The sequence below is a fragment of the Pempheris klunzingeri genome, chromosome 2, assembly GCF_042242105.1.
Source record: "Pempheris klunzingeri isolate RE-2024b chromosome 2, fPemKlu1.hap1, whole genome shotgun sequence".
Taxonomy (NCBI): domain Eukaryota; kingdom Metazoa; phylum Chordata; class Actinopteri; order Acropomatiformes; family Pempheridae; genus Pempheris; species Pempheris klunzingeri.
Genome location: NC_092013.1, coordinates 12757000 through 12774964, shown reverse-complemented (window position 1 = coordinate 12774964; position 17965 = coordinate 12757000). Strand labels below are relative to the sequence as shown.

The 17965-nt window shown below is 41.8% G+C and overlaps 2 protein-coding genes across 2 annotated transcripts; both read left to right on the top strand.

The window, feature by feature from the left end:
* Window positions 1-688: 688 nt before the first annotated feature.
* On the top strand, window positions 689-9291 carry sfi1 (SFI1 centrin binding protein). The gene is made up of 30 exons (XM_070851035.1): window positions 689-855; window positions 939-1010; window positions 1129-1239; window positions 1322-1416; window positions 1518-1635; window positions 1727-1829; window positions 1936-2092; window positions 2221-2382; window positions 2488-2558; window positions 2638-2730; window positions 2828-2925; window positions 3095-3161; window positions 4032-4162; window positions 4275-4356; window positions 4449-4627; window positions 4721-4796; window positions 5099-5194; window positions 5287-5363; window positions 5529-5631; window positions 5733-5829; window positions 6067-6227; window positions 6326-6400; window positions 6873-6947; window positions 7059-7235; window positions 7322-7527; window positions 7617-7688; window positions 7811-8037; window positions 8141-8255; window positions 8352-8451; window positions 9110-9291. The coding sequence occupies exons 1-30, from the start codon at window positions 689-691 to the stop codon at window positions 9281-9283; spliced, it is 3537 nt and encodes a 1178-aa protein (XP_070707136.1). The 3' UTR covers window positions 9284-9291.
* Window positions 9292-9845: 554 nt separating this feature from the next.
* sxph (saxiphilin) lies at window positions 9846-17048 on the top strand. The gene is made up of 17 exons (XM_070851043.1): window positions 9846-9903; window positions 10291-10454; window positions 11246-11345; window positions 11457-11633; window positions 11758-11920; window positions 12028-12092; window positions 12567-12724; window positions 12846-13032; window positions 13128-13276; window positions 13407-13497; window positions 14198-14251; window positions 14341-14523; window positions 14703-14850; window positions 15008-15090; window positions 15184-15368; window positions 16524-16710; window positions 16807-17048. Exons 1-17 carry the CDS (start codon window positions 9849-9851, stop codon window positions 16848-16850), a joined length of 2193 nt encoding a protein of 730 aa, XP_070707144.1. The 5' UTR covers window positions 9846-9848; the 3' UTR covers window positions 16851-17048.
* Window positions 17049-17965: the final 917 nt, after the last annotated feature.

The window sequence follows — 17965 nt, the reverse complement described above, 5'->3', positions numbered from 1 at the left end:
ATGACCACGATAAAGGGCAATATAAACCGTGAAAAAATCTAACTTTCTTTGTGGACGAATAACTTACACTTAATTTAGAACATTCAAAAAGGCACTATTTAGGGCAGCTACTTGTTGACTTGGGGTTTGTCCGATTTGTGACTCTGCCGTAGCCGTCTCACGGCGCTTCTTTGTGTATACGCCTGACCCCGCCCTCCCGAGCTGCCAGGTGCACCATTGCGAGTATCCGTTACTCTGAGAGGACCCTGAGGGTGCGTTACAGACTAGTACCAGAGATTATTGTAGCATCTTTACTGGTACTCTGCGCCGCACAGCGAGAATATGAAAATGTCAGAAGTTAAACTACGATATGGAGGATAAGGTGTAATAACCACTGCTTGGAAATAATATTAGATAGTGTGAAAACGAGAGAGGCGGAACTTAAACTCACTTCAGTGTGTACTGCGCAGACCATGAGCGCAGCCTGTTGCCAATGACAACAGTGTCCGGAACACACCCCTGTGTGACACCCGGTCACGTGACAAGGAAAAAACAAACGCGCGGCACTTGGTTACTCAAACGATTTGTTCACGTTCATGGACGATGTGATTTTTATTACGTACAAACGACTTAAAACAAGGGTACATTGTTGCTTGTAGTTTAAAATGTGAGGTTGCGGTTCTGCAGGTGGGGACGCTGGTTAGATATAATGCAAGGTAGAAACACCAGAAAGCCAGATCCAGTGAGACCTCGACCAAGCAGTGTGAGCTCTGGTGGTGAGACCAAACAAGTCCGCAAAGTTCACACCAGAAAGGTTCCTTACAGAGTTGGATACAACTGGAACAAAGGCGGAAGACTCAAGGAGCTGAGAATAAGGTGCTCAGACACTTCACTGACTGTATTTCAGCTCACTACGTTTATCCTCTATCATTTATAATTGAGTTGTTCAATCACTGCAGGCACTTGGCGAGGAAGTTTCTAAAGATATGGATGCAGAACACCTTTGGTCGAATTCGTCCTCACAAAGCCAAGTAACATGTTACACTACTAAACTTAGGATAAATCATAGTCTATTTAAAGCTGAGATCTCAGTTCTGTGTGGCTTGTTCAAATGTCCTTCCCCTAACCCAAGGATGATAATATTGGCAGGTCCCACTATAACAGTGTGGTCTTAAGAAAAGCCTTTGAAGGATGGAGAGACGAGTGGTGGACGTCCAGGAGGGAGTGGAGTCTTTTAATGCGAGCCGAGTGTCACTACAGGTGCATCATTCAGTCTGGTACCTCAGTCAGCTGAGCTCACGAACAGGGGTTTTGTCTGCTAATGATGTGTTTTGTGTTTCAGGTATTATCTCTACAGCTTGGCTTTCCATGGCTGGCGAACATTCATGTCACTGCAGAGGGAAAAGAAGAGTAAAATCCATAATGCTCAGTCATTTGGTATGATTTTTGCCACATGCAATGAAGCATTAAAGCCTTATGTTTTGCTAGATATCACAAGCAGCTGTTTTTGGTATTAATTGCTTTGTTTCCGTCGCTAGCTGACAGGCAACGGATGCGTCTGATTTGGGACAGATGGGAGGTTTTCACAGAAATGAGGCGAATGAAGAACAGGATGGTTGAATCTGCTCGTGAGCACAGCAGACTCGCAACTCTGCAGTAAGCTCACTGCATTTATAAATCAGACCGACACCTGTAATGCTTGTCGGATTATTGGTTTTAACACTGTTGTGTTTTCCCACCCACGCAGTTCAGCGTGGACCTTGTGGCAGGCGAGGCTGCAGCAGCATCAACACTTTCACGCTTTGGAAGACCAAGCTCTGAAACAGAGGGTGCTAATTTTACAGAGGAGGGTAAAGACATGTTCCAACACACCTGTGAATCATATATTGCGTGTGATAACTATTGATCTCCTCCATTTGTATTTTGTTTTGCTGGCATGTGATCCTCTTACCAAAGACTTGGCTTCAGTGGAAAGAAGCGCACGCAGCTGCTCTTTGCCAGAAAGAGAAAGAATCCAAAGCTGAAGTTCACTTCGTCCTGCGACTGAAAAGAAAAACACTAAATCATTGGAAGGTTTATGTGTTTTGTCTCCAAACCAAGAAGAAGTCACAAGGTCGGAGCTCATTCATACTATACTTCTCATGTATATTCACATCTCAACAGTATCTAAGCTTGACTATTCACTTGTCTCTTACAATTCCTCTGCTGATTCTTTCTTTGTTTTTCTTTTTGTTTTTAAAGATGTGGCTCGGCTTGCCTGCTCTCTCCGCCTGGCAATGATGTGCTGGAATAAATGGAGCAGCGCGTTGTATCACAAACAGAGCGAGGAGCATCGTTTGCAGGCTGCAGGGCGTTTTGCCGTACAGAGCGTCCAGCGTAGAGTACTGGAGCACTGGAGAGCTTGTATCCTTATCCAGAAATAAAACAGCATCATAATTAGTCTGCTGAGGCACAGAAGGGGGCTCATGATTATCAATGTAGTTGTTTGATTCTTGAGCTTGTCAGCAGATGTGACGCTGTGCAGGGAGGAGGCAGAAAGAAACAGGGTTGCAAGTCAACATCACCACCATCATCTAATGGTAAGATTAAAGAAAAAAATAAACCACAGCATACAAGCAGAGAGAGTTTGGTGTCCTGATCACTGTGTTCTTGTTGCAGAGTGCTGGACTGCAGGGACTTTCTCTTAACGTCGTCAGGAACAAAACACACCGGCTGAACAACAACATGGCCTTCCAACATTATCATCAAACTGTAATTGATGAGCAGTCTATTATACTAACACTATAGTGTCAATTATGTATTTTAAGTAACGTTTTTAAAGCACCTAAGGGTTTTGTGTTTTCCATAGACGATGAGTAAGTACTGGAAGCTGTGGCGGGACCGTCTGGAGGAGGCTGAAGACAAGAGTTATCAACCCCTAAGAGGAAAGGCACTGACGAAACACAGGTGTTTTGTTTTTACATTTCCCAGTGAAAAAATGTATTAAATGCTTTATGTTGTATTGTCCGTGCTGGAATCATGCTGCATATTTCATATAAAGTTGATCCTGTAACATAATTTGGATTTAAATTAAAAAATTTATTATTTTTATTTTGATTCTGATTAATCTTTACAGCACATCCCTGTTGGGCAGCTGTTTTCACCACTGGAGGGAAGAACTTGCCGAGCAGAGACACATGCAGGTATTTCTAGAGCCAATACATGAGCAATACTCACAGAGCAGAGAGAAAGACTTTATAATACTATATTGTTAATTTAAGTCACTCAGTCGAATTTAGTTTTGAATGCTTCGATGACTAAAGGAAAACATTAGTACTTTAATCCTGGGCCCTATTTTTGCACCAATTTCGAAATAGACTGGTAGGTGCAAAAACTTTTGGTATTGGTCTAGTAGATCACTTGGCTGCCATGAACAGGCCACAGTAGCTTTAATATAATCCTTTGAGGCAACCGTTGCCAGTCAAAGTTCTCCACTCAGAGTGCTTGTGTTTGGCAGTGGCAGGCTGGAATTGTAATTCGAAGTGTCTGACAACATAACAGCAAGGCTCCCTACAGAGATAGACATGCAAGATCCTTTTTGTTTAACCAGAAATGGCTGTTATATCACTCTCTCCAAAGCCACCAGACTCCACTGACAAAAACCGCGACTCCCATGTTCCGCGAGTTAAAATGACTGTTTTTGTCAGTGGAGTCTGGTGGCTTTGGAGAGTGATATAACAATTGTTTCTGGCTAAACAAAAAGGATCTGACAGGACTGTCTCTGTAGGGATCCTTTTCGTAATGTTGTCAGACATATCAATCTGAGTCTGTCACTCACAAAAACAAGCACTTTTAGTGGACGTACTTGAATGTCCTTAGAAATCTAAGGATACAGCCATGGTTCACCGCCCATTTGTGACTGACGGCTAAGGAGATCTATTGGACCGATTCCAAAATGTTTTGCACCTTCCAGCTATTTCAAATGCAAAAAATATGTAAAACCAGAACCCAGGTTTAAAAATACCAGAGATATCCTTTAATTGCAAATGTAAAACTATAAAGTTTTTCTGCAGGAACTGGAGCATCGTGCAGACATTTGGTTTTCTGAACGAATGGTGCCTCTGTGTTTCAACTCGTGGGTTGAGTTTACGCTGCAGAGAAGACTCCATAAACAGAGGAGGCACAAGGCAGAAGTCTATAATCAGTGAGTCAAACTACACCCCTGATTTGTACTTGTGCTGTAATTAATTTCCAAACCAAGCAGAGTTGATCCTTCTGTTGTGTCTTTATGATTTCTCTGATCACTGTGTTCTCAGGCAGCGTCAGTGCACCTGGGTGTTTTACACATGGTGGGAACGATCAGAGAAGCACAAAGAGCAGATGCTCTCTGAGCGGCTGGTATGTTAGCTGTTAATGGAAAACCTGAGCTATTGCATATGGTTGATTAAGCGCTGTGTGTCAGGTACTGACCAATATCTCGCTGTTATCAGGCCATTCTCCACGAGGAGCGGTGCCGCTTGCAGAGAGCCTGGGGTCGCTGGAGGCAGCGAACAGAACAGCAGATCAATGAGGAGGAGAAACAGGAGGCTTCAGAGCGCCTGTACCTGCACAGACTCCTTTACAAGACGGTGACGCAGTGGAAGGACAACAGCACTGAGATCCGAGATAGGTGAAGCAAACCGAGTGCCGCTAAAGAGTGAGCGGAGCGGTGAAGTTTCTGTTCTCTTGTCTAACACCTATTTTTGAACACAATGCATTTCAGGAGAAATCGAGAGCAGCAGGCTTGTCTTCAGGGTGACCTGAGCTGCATGAGAAGGGCTGTGGAAAAATGGAAGGAGGTGATTCTGTAGTATCTGAGCTGTCCTGTTTGCACAACATTTACTCACTTAATATCTGATAGGCATCAGTGTTTTTGGCTCAAGGGTTAAAAAAGACAGAAACTCACATTTTTAGGTCTGGAAACTTATATGTTCATTTGAACTGTTCTGCTAAGCATCTGTGTTAGTCTGCATAGTGTCTCAATGAGAGCAGAGCACTGATGTGTTAGTATGTAACAGCATGTTACAATTCAGATGCACAGTTATCTGTTCCAGGTGTGTGTGTGTGTGTGTGTGTTAGTGACTCTTGTATGTATGATCAGTTTGTTCAGAGCCAGCGAGTGAAGAAAAGCAGAGTGAAGCACATGCAGCGTTACCATGAAGTTAAGCTTCTCAAATGCACATTTATGGCCTGGAAGGTACATCAGCATTTGTAATCATGTGACTTCTTAAGGTTGGAGTAACAAAAATCATGTTAAAGCTGATAGACAGTATGCTGATGTGTTCACAGACACACCATCTACAGATGTCTCAGATCTACATTCATGCAGAGGAACTTTACAGACAACAAAAACTGAACTTTCTCAGGTACTGAACACAAATCCTATTGATTTATATTTGTTCTCAAAATCTGAAGTCCGAGTTTGAATTTCTTTCATTAGAAAACACTATGATTATCAATAAAATGCTGTGTCACTGACCCCCTGCCTGTTCCCATTTCCTCTGTATCCCCTCAATAATATCTCTCTACAGGAAGGTTCTCTGTGTTTGGAGGGAGAACGCAGTGCTGGTGACAGAGGTCAAGTTCATGCAGCGAAAGGCACAGAATCACTTTCAGCATCTCCTTCAACTTAAGGTTGAAAAGTTTGAGTCTGATGCTCTCAAATTCAAAACGATAATAGTTTTTTCTTTGTTGTATCCTCGGCTCATTGCTTTCTTTACACTGAATCTGTGCAGGTGTTTCTTGCTTGGAGAAAAGCAGCAACATGTGCAGTGTCAATGCGCCACCAGCAGGAGGAAGCAGTGAGCAGAGCTCAGAAGTCCATAAATCAAGGTAACAACAGGACTTCTTATAGTGATCACATGCAGCACATGCAAGTATTTTAAGTCCTTTTCAATATTTATTTTGTGTTAATAGATTAAGTTTTTTATGTGAATGTTTGTCCCTGCAAGTATTTTGCAGGTATTGTTTTTTCATATTGTCAACAAGATTAACTTAATCTTTTGTCTACCATGAAGATCAGGCAACTGAATCGTCCTCCATTTTTTAACTGATGTTTTTTGTGTGTAGTGCGGCTGCTGCGGTCCTTGAGACGATGGAGGAAGCGAACGAGGGAGGCTCGGAGAGAGAGAAAATGCATGGAGAAAGCCAGACAGCACCATGAGTCCAAGCTCCTCTCTAAAGCAATGAAAGCGTGGAATAAGCATCACTTTCAATACCAGAAAAACAAGGTTGTAACTTCATTATCCCTTAACTGTTGCATAAAGCCACACTGTTGACATCATATTTTTTTTAAACGTGAATTTTTGAAAATGTGATTATTTCATAGGTAATGAAACGTCAGGGACTCCTTTTGCTGAGATTAAAGATGTACCAGACATACTTTGAACAGTGGAAAATGAAGGTTTGTTAATATTCTTTTTCACACTCCAAACGCTTTAGCCTCTTAAAGTCCACTGATTTTACACACAAAGATCACTTTACTTGTCAGTAAAGTAAAGTGACAAGTAGTTACAAGGCCTGTAAAAACTGTTGTGTAATGTCCTCTGCGGCTCTGGAGGAGCTTTGTGAAGTCTGACATGAATTTATTAAGATTGTTGCATCCAGATTTTAGGACATCTCTCATGTCTCCCAACTTTATGGAAAACTAAAATAAGAAGTTGCTGTACTCCTTTAAAATTGCTCATTTCAGCCAGATGAAGAGAAGAAAATGGAGAGAAACCTTGTTTTTTTTTTTGTGATCTTGTTTCTTGTGTTACTAATTGCTCAGCTTTCTATGTGGAACATTAGTATGAGTTTATATCAACGTCAGACTGATAAAGGTGGTTTGATTGCAGTTAAACTGGCTGTGACTTTGGTTTGCTTTCTGCTAACAGCTGCAGCACAGACGGAGAGAAACAAAGCAGACAGAGCGAGCGCTCTGGCACTGGTCCCTCACTCTTCAGGCCAAGGTAACACCTGCCTGCACATTCTTCTGTCACCACAAAATTGAGCACTGAATTGTAGAATTGTTGCTCACATGGCTCAACGTGTCGTGACGTTGTTTTGTGAACCTGCTGCAGGTGTTGTACGGATGGAGGCTGTGGGTCACAGAGCAGCGCAGGAAACAAGAGCAGGCATCCAGAGCTGCACAGGTCTACAGAGACCAGCTGCTGAGGGAGGGAGTGACACGCATCCTAACATACGCTGTTCACATGAACGACCTCACAACGAGCCTAACACAGCACAGCCAAGAGCAGGTGGGTGTGTGTTCGTGTGTTTGTTTAGTAGATATTTTGTCACTGAATCGGAGTATCACATCATTAAGTCTGCCTGGCTCCTGCAGAAATCGCGACATCTCCAGAGAGTGGTTAAGCGCTGTGCTAATCGGTGGAAGCAGCGGGCGTTGTGTAAACCACGAAGACAACAAGAGGTCAAAGGTCAACCACTAAAAAAGAGCGTGACCTTCTGTTTGACTACACCTGGAATGACGAGCGTTTCACCGTCTGACTCAGTGGAGCAGGAAGCTGAAGATGGAGTGCTTAGCAAACTGTGAGTCTGAACCTCTGACAGGTTGTGAATCTGTGTTTAACACATGGACTCATTCTTCAGTTTTTTGTTGTTGTTTTGTTTTGTTCCAGACTTCTCACCCGTATGCCTCGTCGTCAGCCACGTCGCTGTGAGGAAGCGTTTGAGTCTCCACTGAAAATGAAGTATAATTTTTTTCTACATTATGAAATTGCATTACGTGATTTTTAATCACTAGATTTCAAATGAGAACTCAGCTTACATAACATATGCATCTTGTTAAAGCCTTTTTTTTTTTGTTTTCTAGCACCCCAAAGCAGTCTGTCTTCACCAGTGCTGAAGCAGCTCCAAAATCCTCGCAGCTCAGTTCACAAGAAGGTCAGCGTACAGAGTTGTCCTGCCTCCATCCCGCTGCCAAAGTCCCCGTTTCCTCCACACATCAGACCTCTAAGCCTCACATGTCCACTATGGACCCTCCTGAGACAAACCAAGGCGTTCTGTTACCCCCCTCTGCTTTCATGACCACAGACACCAGTGAGTTCTTGTAATTCATCATGAAATAACACGATTGTCTGTCTTGGATTATGCAGAATATCACAAAAGCTGTGGTCTCAACATTTTGTTGTGCTTCTTCAAGGCGGACGTCTGAGAGCATCCAGTGAAGAAACCATACAAGATGCAGCTCTGACCAGAGAGCTGCTCAGCATCCAGCTGGACATGAAGACATACCAACAGGACAGGAAGCAGCTCAGGTAAGAAATCTGTCAGCGCAGTTTTTCCATTCGTGTTGTGCTGTTCAACAGCTGGTCTAAAGAGTCACTGATGTTTGACTGTGTGCGTCTTCTCAGGGCATGGCAGAGACTGAAAGAAGTGCTACAAAGTTGGCTGCAGACCAGTGGAAGAGACGAACAAATAGAAAGGCATGCTGTTTGTCAGGAGCTGAAGGAGGTAATGAGGATGAGATCGTTTTGCCTGTTTTATGTTAAACAGAAAACAACACTTTTAAAAACTGCAAACAGGCCAGAAATGTCAGAACTTGTATGATACTTAAATTTGTAGTTTACACTTTAGCGACGATGACTTTGTTATAGTCCTGATTTTGTTGTTGAATCCCAAATTGCCAAATTTCATCCAAACTCAACACAATTTTCATGGGTTTCAAACATCAGCACTGAGCTTAAAGAAATCAAGTCATCAAGTGCAAATTTTGTCTGCATTTTTTTTGCCTGTGTTGGACAATGAGAGTCAAAAGGCCCTAACCCTAACAGGAAACGGGGAATTCTTTAAGCATGATCCATCATATCTTTATGCAAAGGGTAGAACCACATATAACCACAACTCATACAACTAACTAACTAACTAGCGAATAAAAATGGCAAATGAGAAAAATGCATGTTGTAACCTCAAGTGCTGATCACGAGGAAGGTTACTTCAGGGTAACTTCCCGTGTAATTTACACTGATGTCTTAAATTTTGCATGCATTCTTTTGAGGAGAAGAGATCATCGGCTGTGGGGAAAAAAAAGTCAGCAATCAGAGGTCATATAAGGGGAAACGGTATAAAAATCACTTACCTGAGTCACAGCTGATGTTTGTGATGTTGACAGTTGGAGGAACGCATCTGCAGACTGTCCGCTGAACTGGCAAAAAGGAAACCAACAATGCTGCTGCATGCAGAGAGGATCCAGCATTTACAGACTGTCCTCCATGCGTCAGGAGTTTCTTCTCTCCAGCGGGGATCAGAAGAGATGCGAGCGGCTCACTCCGTGTTTATGACATGACAGGAAAACAGACGCCTGCTGATCATTTGGACTGTTGCTCTTCTGCTTTGATCACATTTCTTAACATAATATGAAGACTCGCACAAGAATTGAATGAAAAAACTTTGACCCAGCTGACACATATTTTGCTGTAAGCGTGCTTGTTTTTTTTAGATTGAACATGTAATGCACTCAATATGTGAGGAAAAAAAAATCTTTTGGCAATTTATTCTTGTTAAATATCATGTAAACTGACCAAAGAATGACTGAGCATATCCCAAAACAGTAAAGCCTAGTTCCCTCTAGCAGCTTTCACTTTAACATCTACACTTAAAAGGAACATTGGCTAGGGGTTGTCCTTGTGACAGATGGTGCTAAATATTTTCCATATGTGTGAAAAAAGTGACTTTACTGTTTTCAGAGGAGCTGCCCTTGCGCAATAGGGTTTCGATTTATCCGCTGGTGCCTCTAATGCTACGGAAAATCTACGCAGGAGTGCCTGGGATTCATTGGACTAACAGAAAAGACAGCTGTCTGTTGCGCTCTGCAGACTACATAAGACAGATTTTATCCACAACACGGCAGAATGCGAGGACTTTATGCCATTTTACTCGTTTTCATTTTTGTTTGCTGCATCATGGGTAAGTTTTGTTACTGAACTAGTTCATGTGCATACGTTGTTGAGTTATTTTATGCTCATATTCAGTCTCATGTTGTTCAAAGTGTTTTTTATTCTTTATAAATGCTGGCTTTTGCATGTTAAAGGCAGGACTGTTGCTCTCTTTTCTGAGCTTTTTATGGACATTATTAAAAGTGGTTTAAACATTATAATTGTGGTGAAATCATTTCACACTTTACCAGAATTCAAAGTTGGCTTTAACAGTTCTTAACTAATGAAAGCACAAAGAAATTCATCAAATACCCGCATCTCTCTAAAACACAAATATGCATGAAGTTGACTATGCAAAATGTATATTCATCCCCTGATTAACTCATGTGGACTGTTCTAACTATTCCCTACATGTCAGCTAAGAAGATGCGGTGGTGCACAGTGTCAGATCCTGAACAGAGGAAGTGTGCAGAACTAGCTAAAGCTCTGGTGGCCGTGCTGCCGCCAGCTACTGTTGCAGCTTTTGCCAGACTCTCATGCATACGAGCGTCCAGCACGACTGACTGCATCGATAGGATCAGGGTGAGCCACCCTTCACCTTAAATGTCATACTTTTTTTTTTTATAGTTTAGAGCATTACACTTTAAACTTATACAATAAACCATCTTGACAAATACACAAAGAAAACATAAATTGATTGACAACAAAAGCATGTTTTAGAAAAGAGATTAGACGTAAAGAACAAAGATGGATGTTGAAATGTTTTGAATCAACATTATTGAGATGTTGAAGTCTTTCACATTTAATCTCACAGGTGACTTAACCTGTAGGGGGGATGTAACACTACAGGCAACAATTTCTAAGTACTAGATTTTTGAGGTCGATATCAATATTCAACATAAACTTATTTTGATCAGGATCCCTTATGTTTGGTGTTAGAAAATTATGACATAGTTGTACTGAAAAGGACATTTTAAAGTTGAAAAATCAAATCAGTGTCAAATCTGTCAAATCAGTGCTCTGATAGACAGACAATGTAATAGAAATTTCTAAATTACCTTAAGCTAACTTATCAATTTAGCTCTGTTATTGATGATTACCTTTTCAATGGAAGAAAATATCAAAACCAGGAACAGCCAATGCCACTGACGTCCCATGTCTCAGGCTCATGGAAACCCTTCCTTCATTAAATCAGACATAAAAATGTGTTGGTGTTTTGAATTAGCAACAACACCCAATCTGGAAAAATGAAAGGCTTTGATACTTTGTTACTTAATAATCAATTACTATTGACATGCATGATTAATGTGTATTTGTTGATTCTGTATGATGAAAGCCTTCAGAGGTGTATGGACCCTTATGCTTTGTTTCAGGCTAACCGTGCTGATATAGTGACGTTAGATGCAGGAGAAGTTTATTCTGCCGTGAAGCAGTTCGGCCTCGTTGCCATCGCCAAGGAGATATACACTGACGGTAAGTTTACTACACCTTTTTGAGGCACTTGAGCTCGTCTCCACAGCGCCTGTATCTGAGCCTGTATGCCTGTCTGTGTATGTCCATCTGTGTCTACACTGAGTCCTGCAGGAGGCTGCATCCTGTCTGTGGCTGTGGTGAGAAACAGCAGTTTAGACATACGCTCCCTGCAGGGCCACAGGAGCTGTCACAGCGGGGCTCGATGGACGGCTGGATGGAGCCTTCCACTCGGCTTCCTGCTGTCCCGCAACTACCTGAGCTGGTCAAAAGAACAGCCGCTCAGTCAGGGTAATGAGTTTCTAATCATCTGTCAGTGGAAACAGTAGACTGTGGAAGGTTCTTCTTCTTTCAACTGTCGTTTCTTGTCATCTGTTTTTTCGATCCCCCGACTTGTTTTTCTCCTCTCGAGCAGACGTCAGTACCTTTTTCAGTGCCAGCTGTATTCCTGGAGCTGCTGCCATGGCACCACCTCTGTGCGCTCTGTGCCAAGGCCAGAAGTCCTACATTCGCCAGAAGAATTACCACTGTGAAACGTCCCACAGTGAGCCCTTCTACAACAGCCAAGGGGCCCTCAGGTCAGATTCAACAAAGGATCGACAAGCTCTGAACTTGAGACACACATTTGCTATATTTCAAGCATGTAGACAGTCGATCATCTATTGCCTCTTCTGCTCTGTCACAGGTGTCTCAGGAACGGAGCAGGAGATGTTGCATTTGTGGACCATTTAGCTCTCGAAAATATTGAAGGTAAACTGTCCTCTAATGGACTTCTATAGTATCGTACTATTCATTTATTCTGTTGCAGTTTCAACTGTCATTGCAGCGTCCTCACCTTGAGTCCAGCCAGGCATTTTTGTTGCAAATCGTCCTTCATATCTCTACCTTTTTATTTCACTCTTTTCTTTGCTGTCTGCAGATTTAATGAAGGCAAAAATGCCACAAAAAAAAAATACACAAAATACACAGAGCAGCAGTAGTAGACTTCAGAGATCAGACATGAACATGGTCAGCTCCAGGATCACTATCTCTTTCATGAAACAATATCTGCTTTTATATAATTAATAATATTAAAAAGCATACAGTTTAAAATTGATAAAACACACATGAGACATCACAGGCGGTGTTGATGAAGATTTACAGATTCAAATAGAAGAAGCTCCTGTTTTAAGCATAGTAAGATCTGCTTTTCTCTCCTTCTTTTCATGCTCTGTTTGTCCTCAGACGGTGAGAGAGAGGAGTTCAGGTTACTGTGTACAGATGGCACACAAGCTCCTCTCAGCCACTACAGAAACTGTAATCTGGGACGCGGTCCAGGTGGCGGCATGGTCAGCAGGTTTAACTTTCGCAAGGTTGCTCGCAAATTTCTGATGACAGTGCAGGTACATTTTTCTTTTGACTCTTTTGCCCACAAATATCACACTGTCTTTCCAGGCTGTATGTCTTTGATTTTTCCTTCACCCCAATAAAAGATTGTTGAAGGAGTGTTCATTATTGTTTTAGATGCTGTTTGGCCAACAAGGAAGAGAGCGTAAGCGCTTCCAACTCTTCAACTCATCATCTTTTGGAGAAAACGACCTGCTCTTCAAAGATGTGACGGATAAACTAGCTGTTCTGGAGGATGACATGGATGTCAGTCAGGTGCTGGGGCTGGATTATGTGGCACTCCTCAAAGGTCTTGGACATGAAGGTGCTCGCCGACATTGGTGGATAGCTGTTCATTTTTATATTCGAAACAGACTGCGGGTGTGATTTTATGACCTCACTGAAGCTGTATGTGTGCAGGAAGTTCACTGGAGGACAGTGTTGTGCGGTGGTGCTGTATTAGCCATGCAGAGCAGAAGAAATGTGAGCAGTGGGCTCTCAATATAAAGTCAGACCCGCTGGTGTGTGTTAGAGCCGTCTCGATGCGAGACTGTATTGAAAAAATTAAGGTACGTCATCTAAGTAATGTAACACACAGGATGGTGGGATAATAACTTGGATAATAACTTTTTATCACACTTGAAAAACAACTGTCATTCACCTTATAATCACCTGTGCACTCTCCTAACATCACTGCAGAGGGACGAGGTGGACGCTGTCTCGCTGGATGCAACTCACTCTTTCATCGCAGGAAAATGTGGCCTTGTCCCTGTAGTCACAGAATATTACGGTAAGAGTCTCTTATTCTTTTCTACTAAGGTCTATTCTCAACGCTTAAATATCTTTGAGTTTTTGGACTGTTGGTACTAAAAATGGCTCTGAAAATGCAATGTGTGTACAAATAATAAAGCAATGTACATCTACAGTCAATCTAAAAAGACTGTAGAAGTCTTGACAGCCCATAATAGCAAAATACACATCAATAATTGAAATAGTAATTCTATATGATAATGCAAGGACATAGAGGTTAAAAGAAAACGAATAATAAATTGCATGTACATGTAAATAATAACAATTCATGAACAAAACGTAATGCGGCATATTGAAAAAGGAAAACTTAGAAAACAGATCTAGAACCTTAGGTTGTGCCTTAATGATGTAAAATATAAGATCTAACTTCCCCTTATTTTCTCAGCCTTTTCCTGTTGCAGCCTAGAAATGTAATTATGTTTCTAGTAATGACCTTTCTGCCTGCACTACTGAGAACCCCCAAATAATAATAAGTAATACTAAGTCGAAGGTATTTGACATCTGCAATTAACATTTTCTAAAGGCGAAGCACCCAAGGAAAGGGCCTGCAATTTAAGCAGTTAACCTGAAGTTTTTCACCTTTTTATTAACCTTATATAAAGCTGTAAAAAAAATGATCACCAGATTGATCACTACACATGTATTGATCTGTTTCCACCGTGTTTCTCTTGGACTCTCAGAGAAAGAGAGAAAATGTGTGCCCGCTGAAGGATCAACCCACTTAGAGACAGATGGTGAGGCAGCGCCGTAAATGGCCAAACAATCTTGGCAGCTGATGTGATTGTCGTTTTTCCATTGAAACCACCTCTGTCTCTCTGCTCAGTGTTGCCCTCGGTGGTTGGCGTGGCGGTGGCAAAGCGCTCCAGCAGAAATATATACATCGGGAACCTGGGAGGCCGCCGCTCCTGTCACGGCCACATGTACAGCCCAGCAGGGTGGCTGCTGCCGTACAGACTCACGCTGAGCCTGGAGCACAACAGCAGCTCCCCCTGTGATCCAAACCAAGGTAGTGCAGTGATTCAACCATATGGAGCCCTGCACCAAAACCCTCATTGAATTATATGTCCTCTCTGTGTGCTGTCACTTCCTACTGCTAGCTGCTGGTCTCATTTTAAACTTAATACGTTATTGCACTAAACGTCACACACAGGATGACTGCAGCGGCACGCTTTTGTGTTTCCTTAGTGTACAACAAGGTGTTTTGGAAAGGCTGCCTTCCAGGTACTCAGGGGAACCTGTGTAAAGTGTGTATGGGAGGCACAGGGGAGGCTGCCACCAAACGCTGCGCTGACAACCACAATGAGCGTTACTATGGCAACATGGGGGCTTTAAGGTACGCGTAGTGGCTCACCTGGTCAAGAGCTCTCTGTTTATCTGTGATTGCTAGTGTGCAGCATTTGAATGGTTTTTATGAAAGTTTTGAAGAGGCGGATTGAGGTGGTTTTGGTTTCAGTTGTAACAGTTTTAATGTACTTCGCCCATTATCACAGGTGTCTGGTTGGAGATCCCAGTGGTAAAAGCTACGGCGACGTGGCCTTCCTTGACCAACACAACCTTCTTGCCAACATCCTCAGTGAGATATTCAAGACTTGAACACACACGCTGATGCCAACATGAACTGTGCGTTTATTGTGTTACACTATGTCGTTGTCGTGTTGTACTTCAGGTTTGGGCTCCACTGGTTGGGCAGAGGGGTGGACGTCATCAGACTTTGAGCTGCTGTGCGGCGATGGTCGTCGGGCGCCGCTGTCAGAGTGGGAGAGCTGCAACCTGGGAGTCATCCCACCGAACACCATCATGACGCGGCCAGTGCTCACGGCTCGAGTGTACGACTTCCTCATGAAGTCACAGGTCAGTTTGTGCGAACAGATTATTTTAAAAAAAGGGGGATGCTTTAAATCGGGTGTGTACCCACATGGCTCCACAGCGGACAGTCTACAAAACAGGGGGCTCTGCAGTCTCTTGAAGGCATCAAGGACGGCGTATGTTTGTGGATCTCTCTCTCTATGACGAAGCAGCTCTTCTACCGCTTAAAAGAAACCCTTGAAACTGCAACTTGGGACAAATGAAGTAGGAAAGTCTTTAAAATACTGTCCGTTTTTTTTTTTTTCTTCTTGTTCAGCTTCAACAACTATATATAAATAAGCATTATCAGGTTTGTAGGAACCAAATACTGAAAAACGGAAGAACAAAACGTTGAGCTTAATTTAATACAAAGTAGTTTATTCTTTGGATTGCAGAAAAATTACTTTATTAATCCTCTATTGGGGAAATTCTTTTTTCCCTCTCTTTTACACACACACATAACCATATTATAATATTCATATAAATTAATAATATATAGAATAGCAGTGTAGGTGGAGATGGTAGAGTGAGCACTTAGAGGTTCAGTGCCTTGCTTAAGGGCAGCTTGGCAGCGCCAAGGAGTCCTTGGATAAAGATGTTCTTGACATGAGAAACTCTGATAACTTTCTTTCTCACAACAACAACCATATACTATATATACTAAACATTTAGTCATAACTAACTAGTTAAGGTCACTGTTTTCTTTGATTACAAATAAAATGAATACACAGCGGTAATAAGTTGATGATGCAAATAAAAACAATTTGTTTCAACGTCCTTAAAATAAGGTGGAGTTGACGTCATGCGAAACCCCACAATACTTACCACTGCATTTAGGACAGGGTTGTTTCAGGCTACAGTGTGATGCTTTATTAACATATATAAAAACATTTTTAGATTAAAAAAAAAAGAGAAATTTGTCAGTTGCCTAAGATGTCTGACCTAAAGTCCAACATTAGCAACATTGTGATTTACATCAGGAATTAGCTGAGCAAAGTACTCAAAACAACTGTTATCTAAGATCAAGTCCTTTGCTTCTCCTGGAGAATACTAAAAGAGACCAGAACAGTCAAATTATGACCTTTGACATTGCAGAAAAGAAATAGAGAATGTTTAGAGAGATTTACTCTTTTAACAAACAGGTTTGTTTTTATCTCATAGGAAACTTTGGCAGCCAACCCAAACACAGAGTTCAAGCTCTTTGAGTCTCACCAATATGGAGAAAGTGATCTTCTGTTCAAAGATGCAACTCAGTGTTTTGTCCACACGAGCCACATGGACTACCGCTCCATCCTCGGAGAAGAGTTTTACAGTCACGCAGAAACTGTCTTCAACTGCACACACTCTGGTACGACTCATCGAACACACTCACTTTATTGTAAAACACATATTTAAACTAAACTATGTTTAATGCTAATGTTTACATCTGTTTTCCCGACAACAGATATCTTGGAGTTTTGCAATCAGGATGTGTGCAGCATATTCTGATAGATACACAGGAGGAAACGTTTTTCTCTGTGCTCCTCAGTGGTTCGAACCTTCATCCACAAACGTGTTTCGTCCATATCGGACGACTGCAAACCATCACTGGTATCATCCTGTTCACAGCACAGATTAAAGTCTAAACTTTGCTGCCTTCAAACTGACTTCCAGATGCCATTATAACTTAAAATGTTATATTGTGTGTAATCCATGTGTCTTTTAAAAATGCAAAACAAATTCCTGCCATTAAAGGATAACTGATATTTTTAAAAATGGGCTCTATTTTTTTTTTAACATAGTTTGGTTTTGAAATGACGGGTAGGAACAGAAAGATCGCCTCCCCCAGCAGCCTTGAACAAGCTACAATAGCTGTAACGTAATCCTTTGGAGCAACTGCACCACTCAAAGTACGTTCACTAAAAGTGTTTTTGCCACTGACAGGCTCAGATTATTATTTGACGTGACTGACAACATTATGGACAGGATCCCTACAGAGAGACACCTGCAAGATCCTTTCTGTTAAACCAGAAACAGCCACTATATAGCTCCATTGACGAAAACAGTAATTTTACTTCACAGAACGCCGGCATTGTTGATCAGCCGCTGCCTTGGAACAGTAAGTTTGTTTGTGTTCTCGTGTGACTTTGGTGTTTTTAAAGCGTTAGTTTAGATCCGAACAAATGCTGAAGTAGCATTTGCACTATCAGCTCCCATATTCTGCATAGTAAAAGTTATTGTCTTGGCAAACAACGAAATACAGAGCAGCTTTATTGGTCATTACTGATGAATCAGTATTGTTGGAAATGACATTTTCAGATGTTAATTGAATGAAAAATTTCCTGACAACCTCCCCCTGCCCATCACTAATCATGCACCCCCACTTTTACTGCTAAAGATTAGTGAAAATATGCTTGGTTAATAATAGCTCCATTCAAATCAACAAAGGTATATGTACCTATGTATTAAGTTAAGATGCTATTCTATGAGTGTGTTTACTGTTTAGGTAATCACTTTTATAAATAACAAGATGGATTCCTTTGGACTACTGTTTGTCACCATAAATAAAATGGTTTGCTGCACAGTAAGAGTTACATATACAGCACAAACATACCATGATAAAA

Excerpts from the sequence above, each read along its gene's own strand:
- sfi1 (XM_070851035.1), top strand. The coding sequence starts at position 689 with ATGCAAGGTAGAAACACCAGAAAGCCAGATCCAGTGAGACCTCGACCA. Across the intron at positions 1,011-1,128 it reads ATTCGTCCTCACAAAGCCAA|GTCCCACTATAACAGTGTGG; the intron begins GTAACATGTTAC and ends TAATATTGGCAG. Across the intron at positions 6,948-7,058 it reads CCCTCACTCTTCAGGCCAAG|GTGTTGTACGGATGGAGGCT; the intron begins GTAACACCTGCC and ends AACCTGCTGCAG.
- sxph (XM_070851043.1), top strand. The coding sequence starts at position 9,849 with ATGCGAGGACTTTATGCCATTTTACTCGTTTTCATTTTTGTTTGCTGC. Across the intron at positions 12,093-12,566 it reads AGCTCTCGAAAATATTGAAG|ACGGTGAGAGAGAGGAGTTC; the intron begins GTAAACTGTCCT and ends GTTTGTCCTCAG. Across the intron at positions 14,252-14,340 it reads AACCCACTTAGAGACAGATG|TGTTGCCCTCGGTGGTTGGC; the intron begins GTGAGGCAGCGC and ends CTCTCTGCTCAG.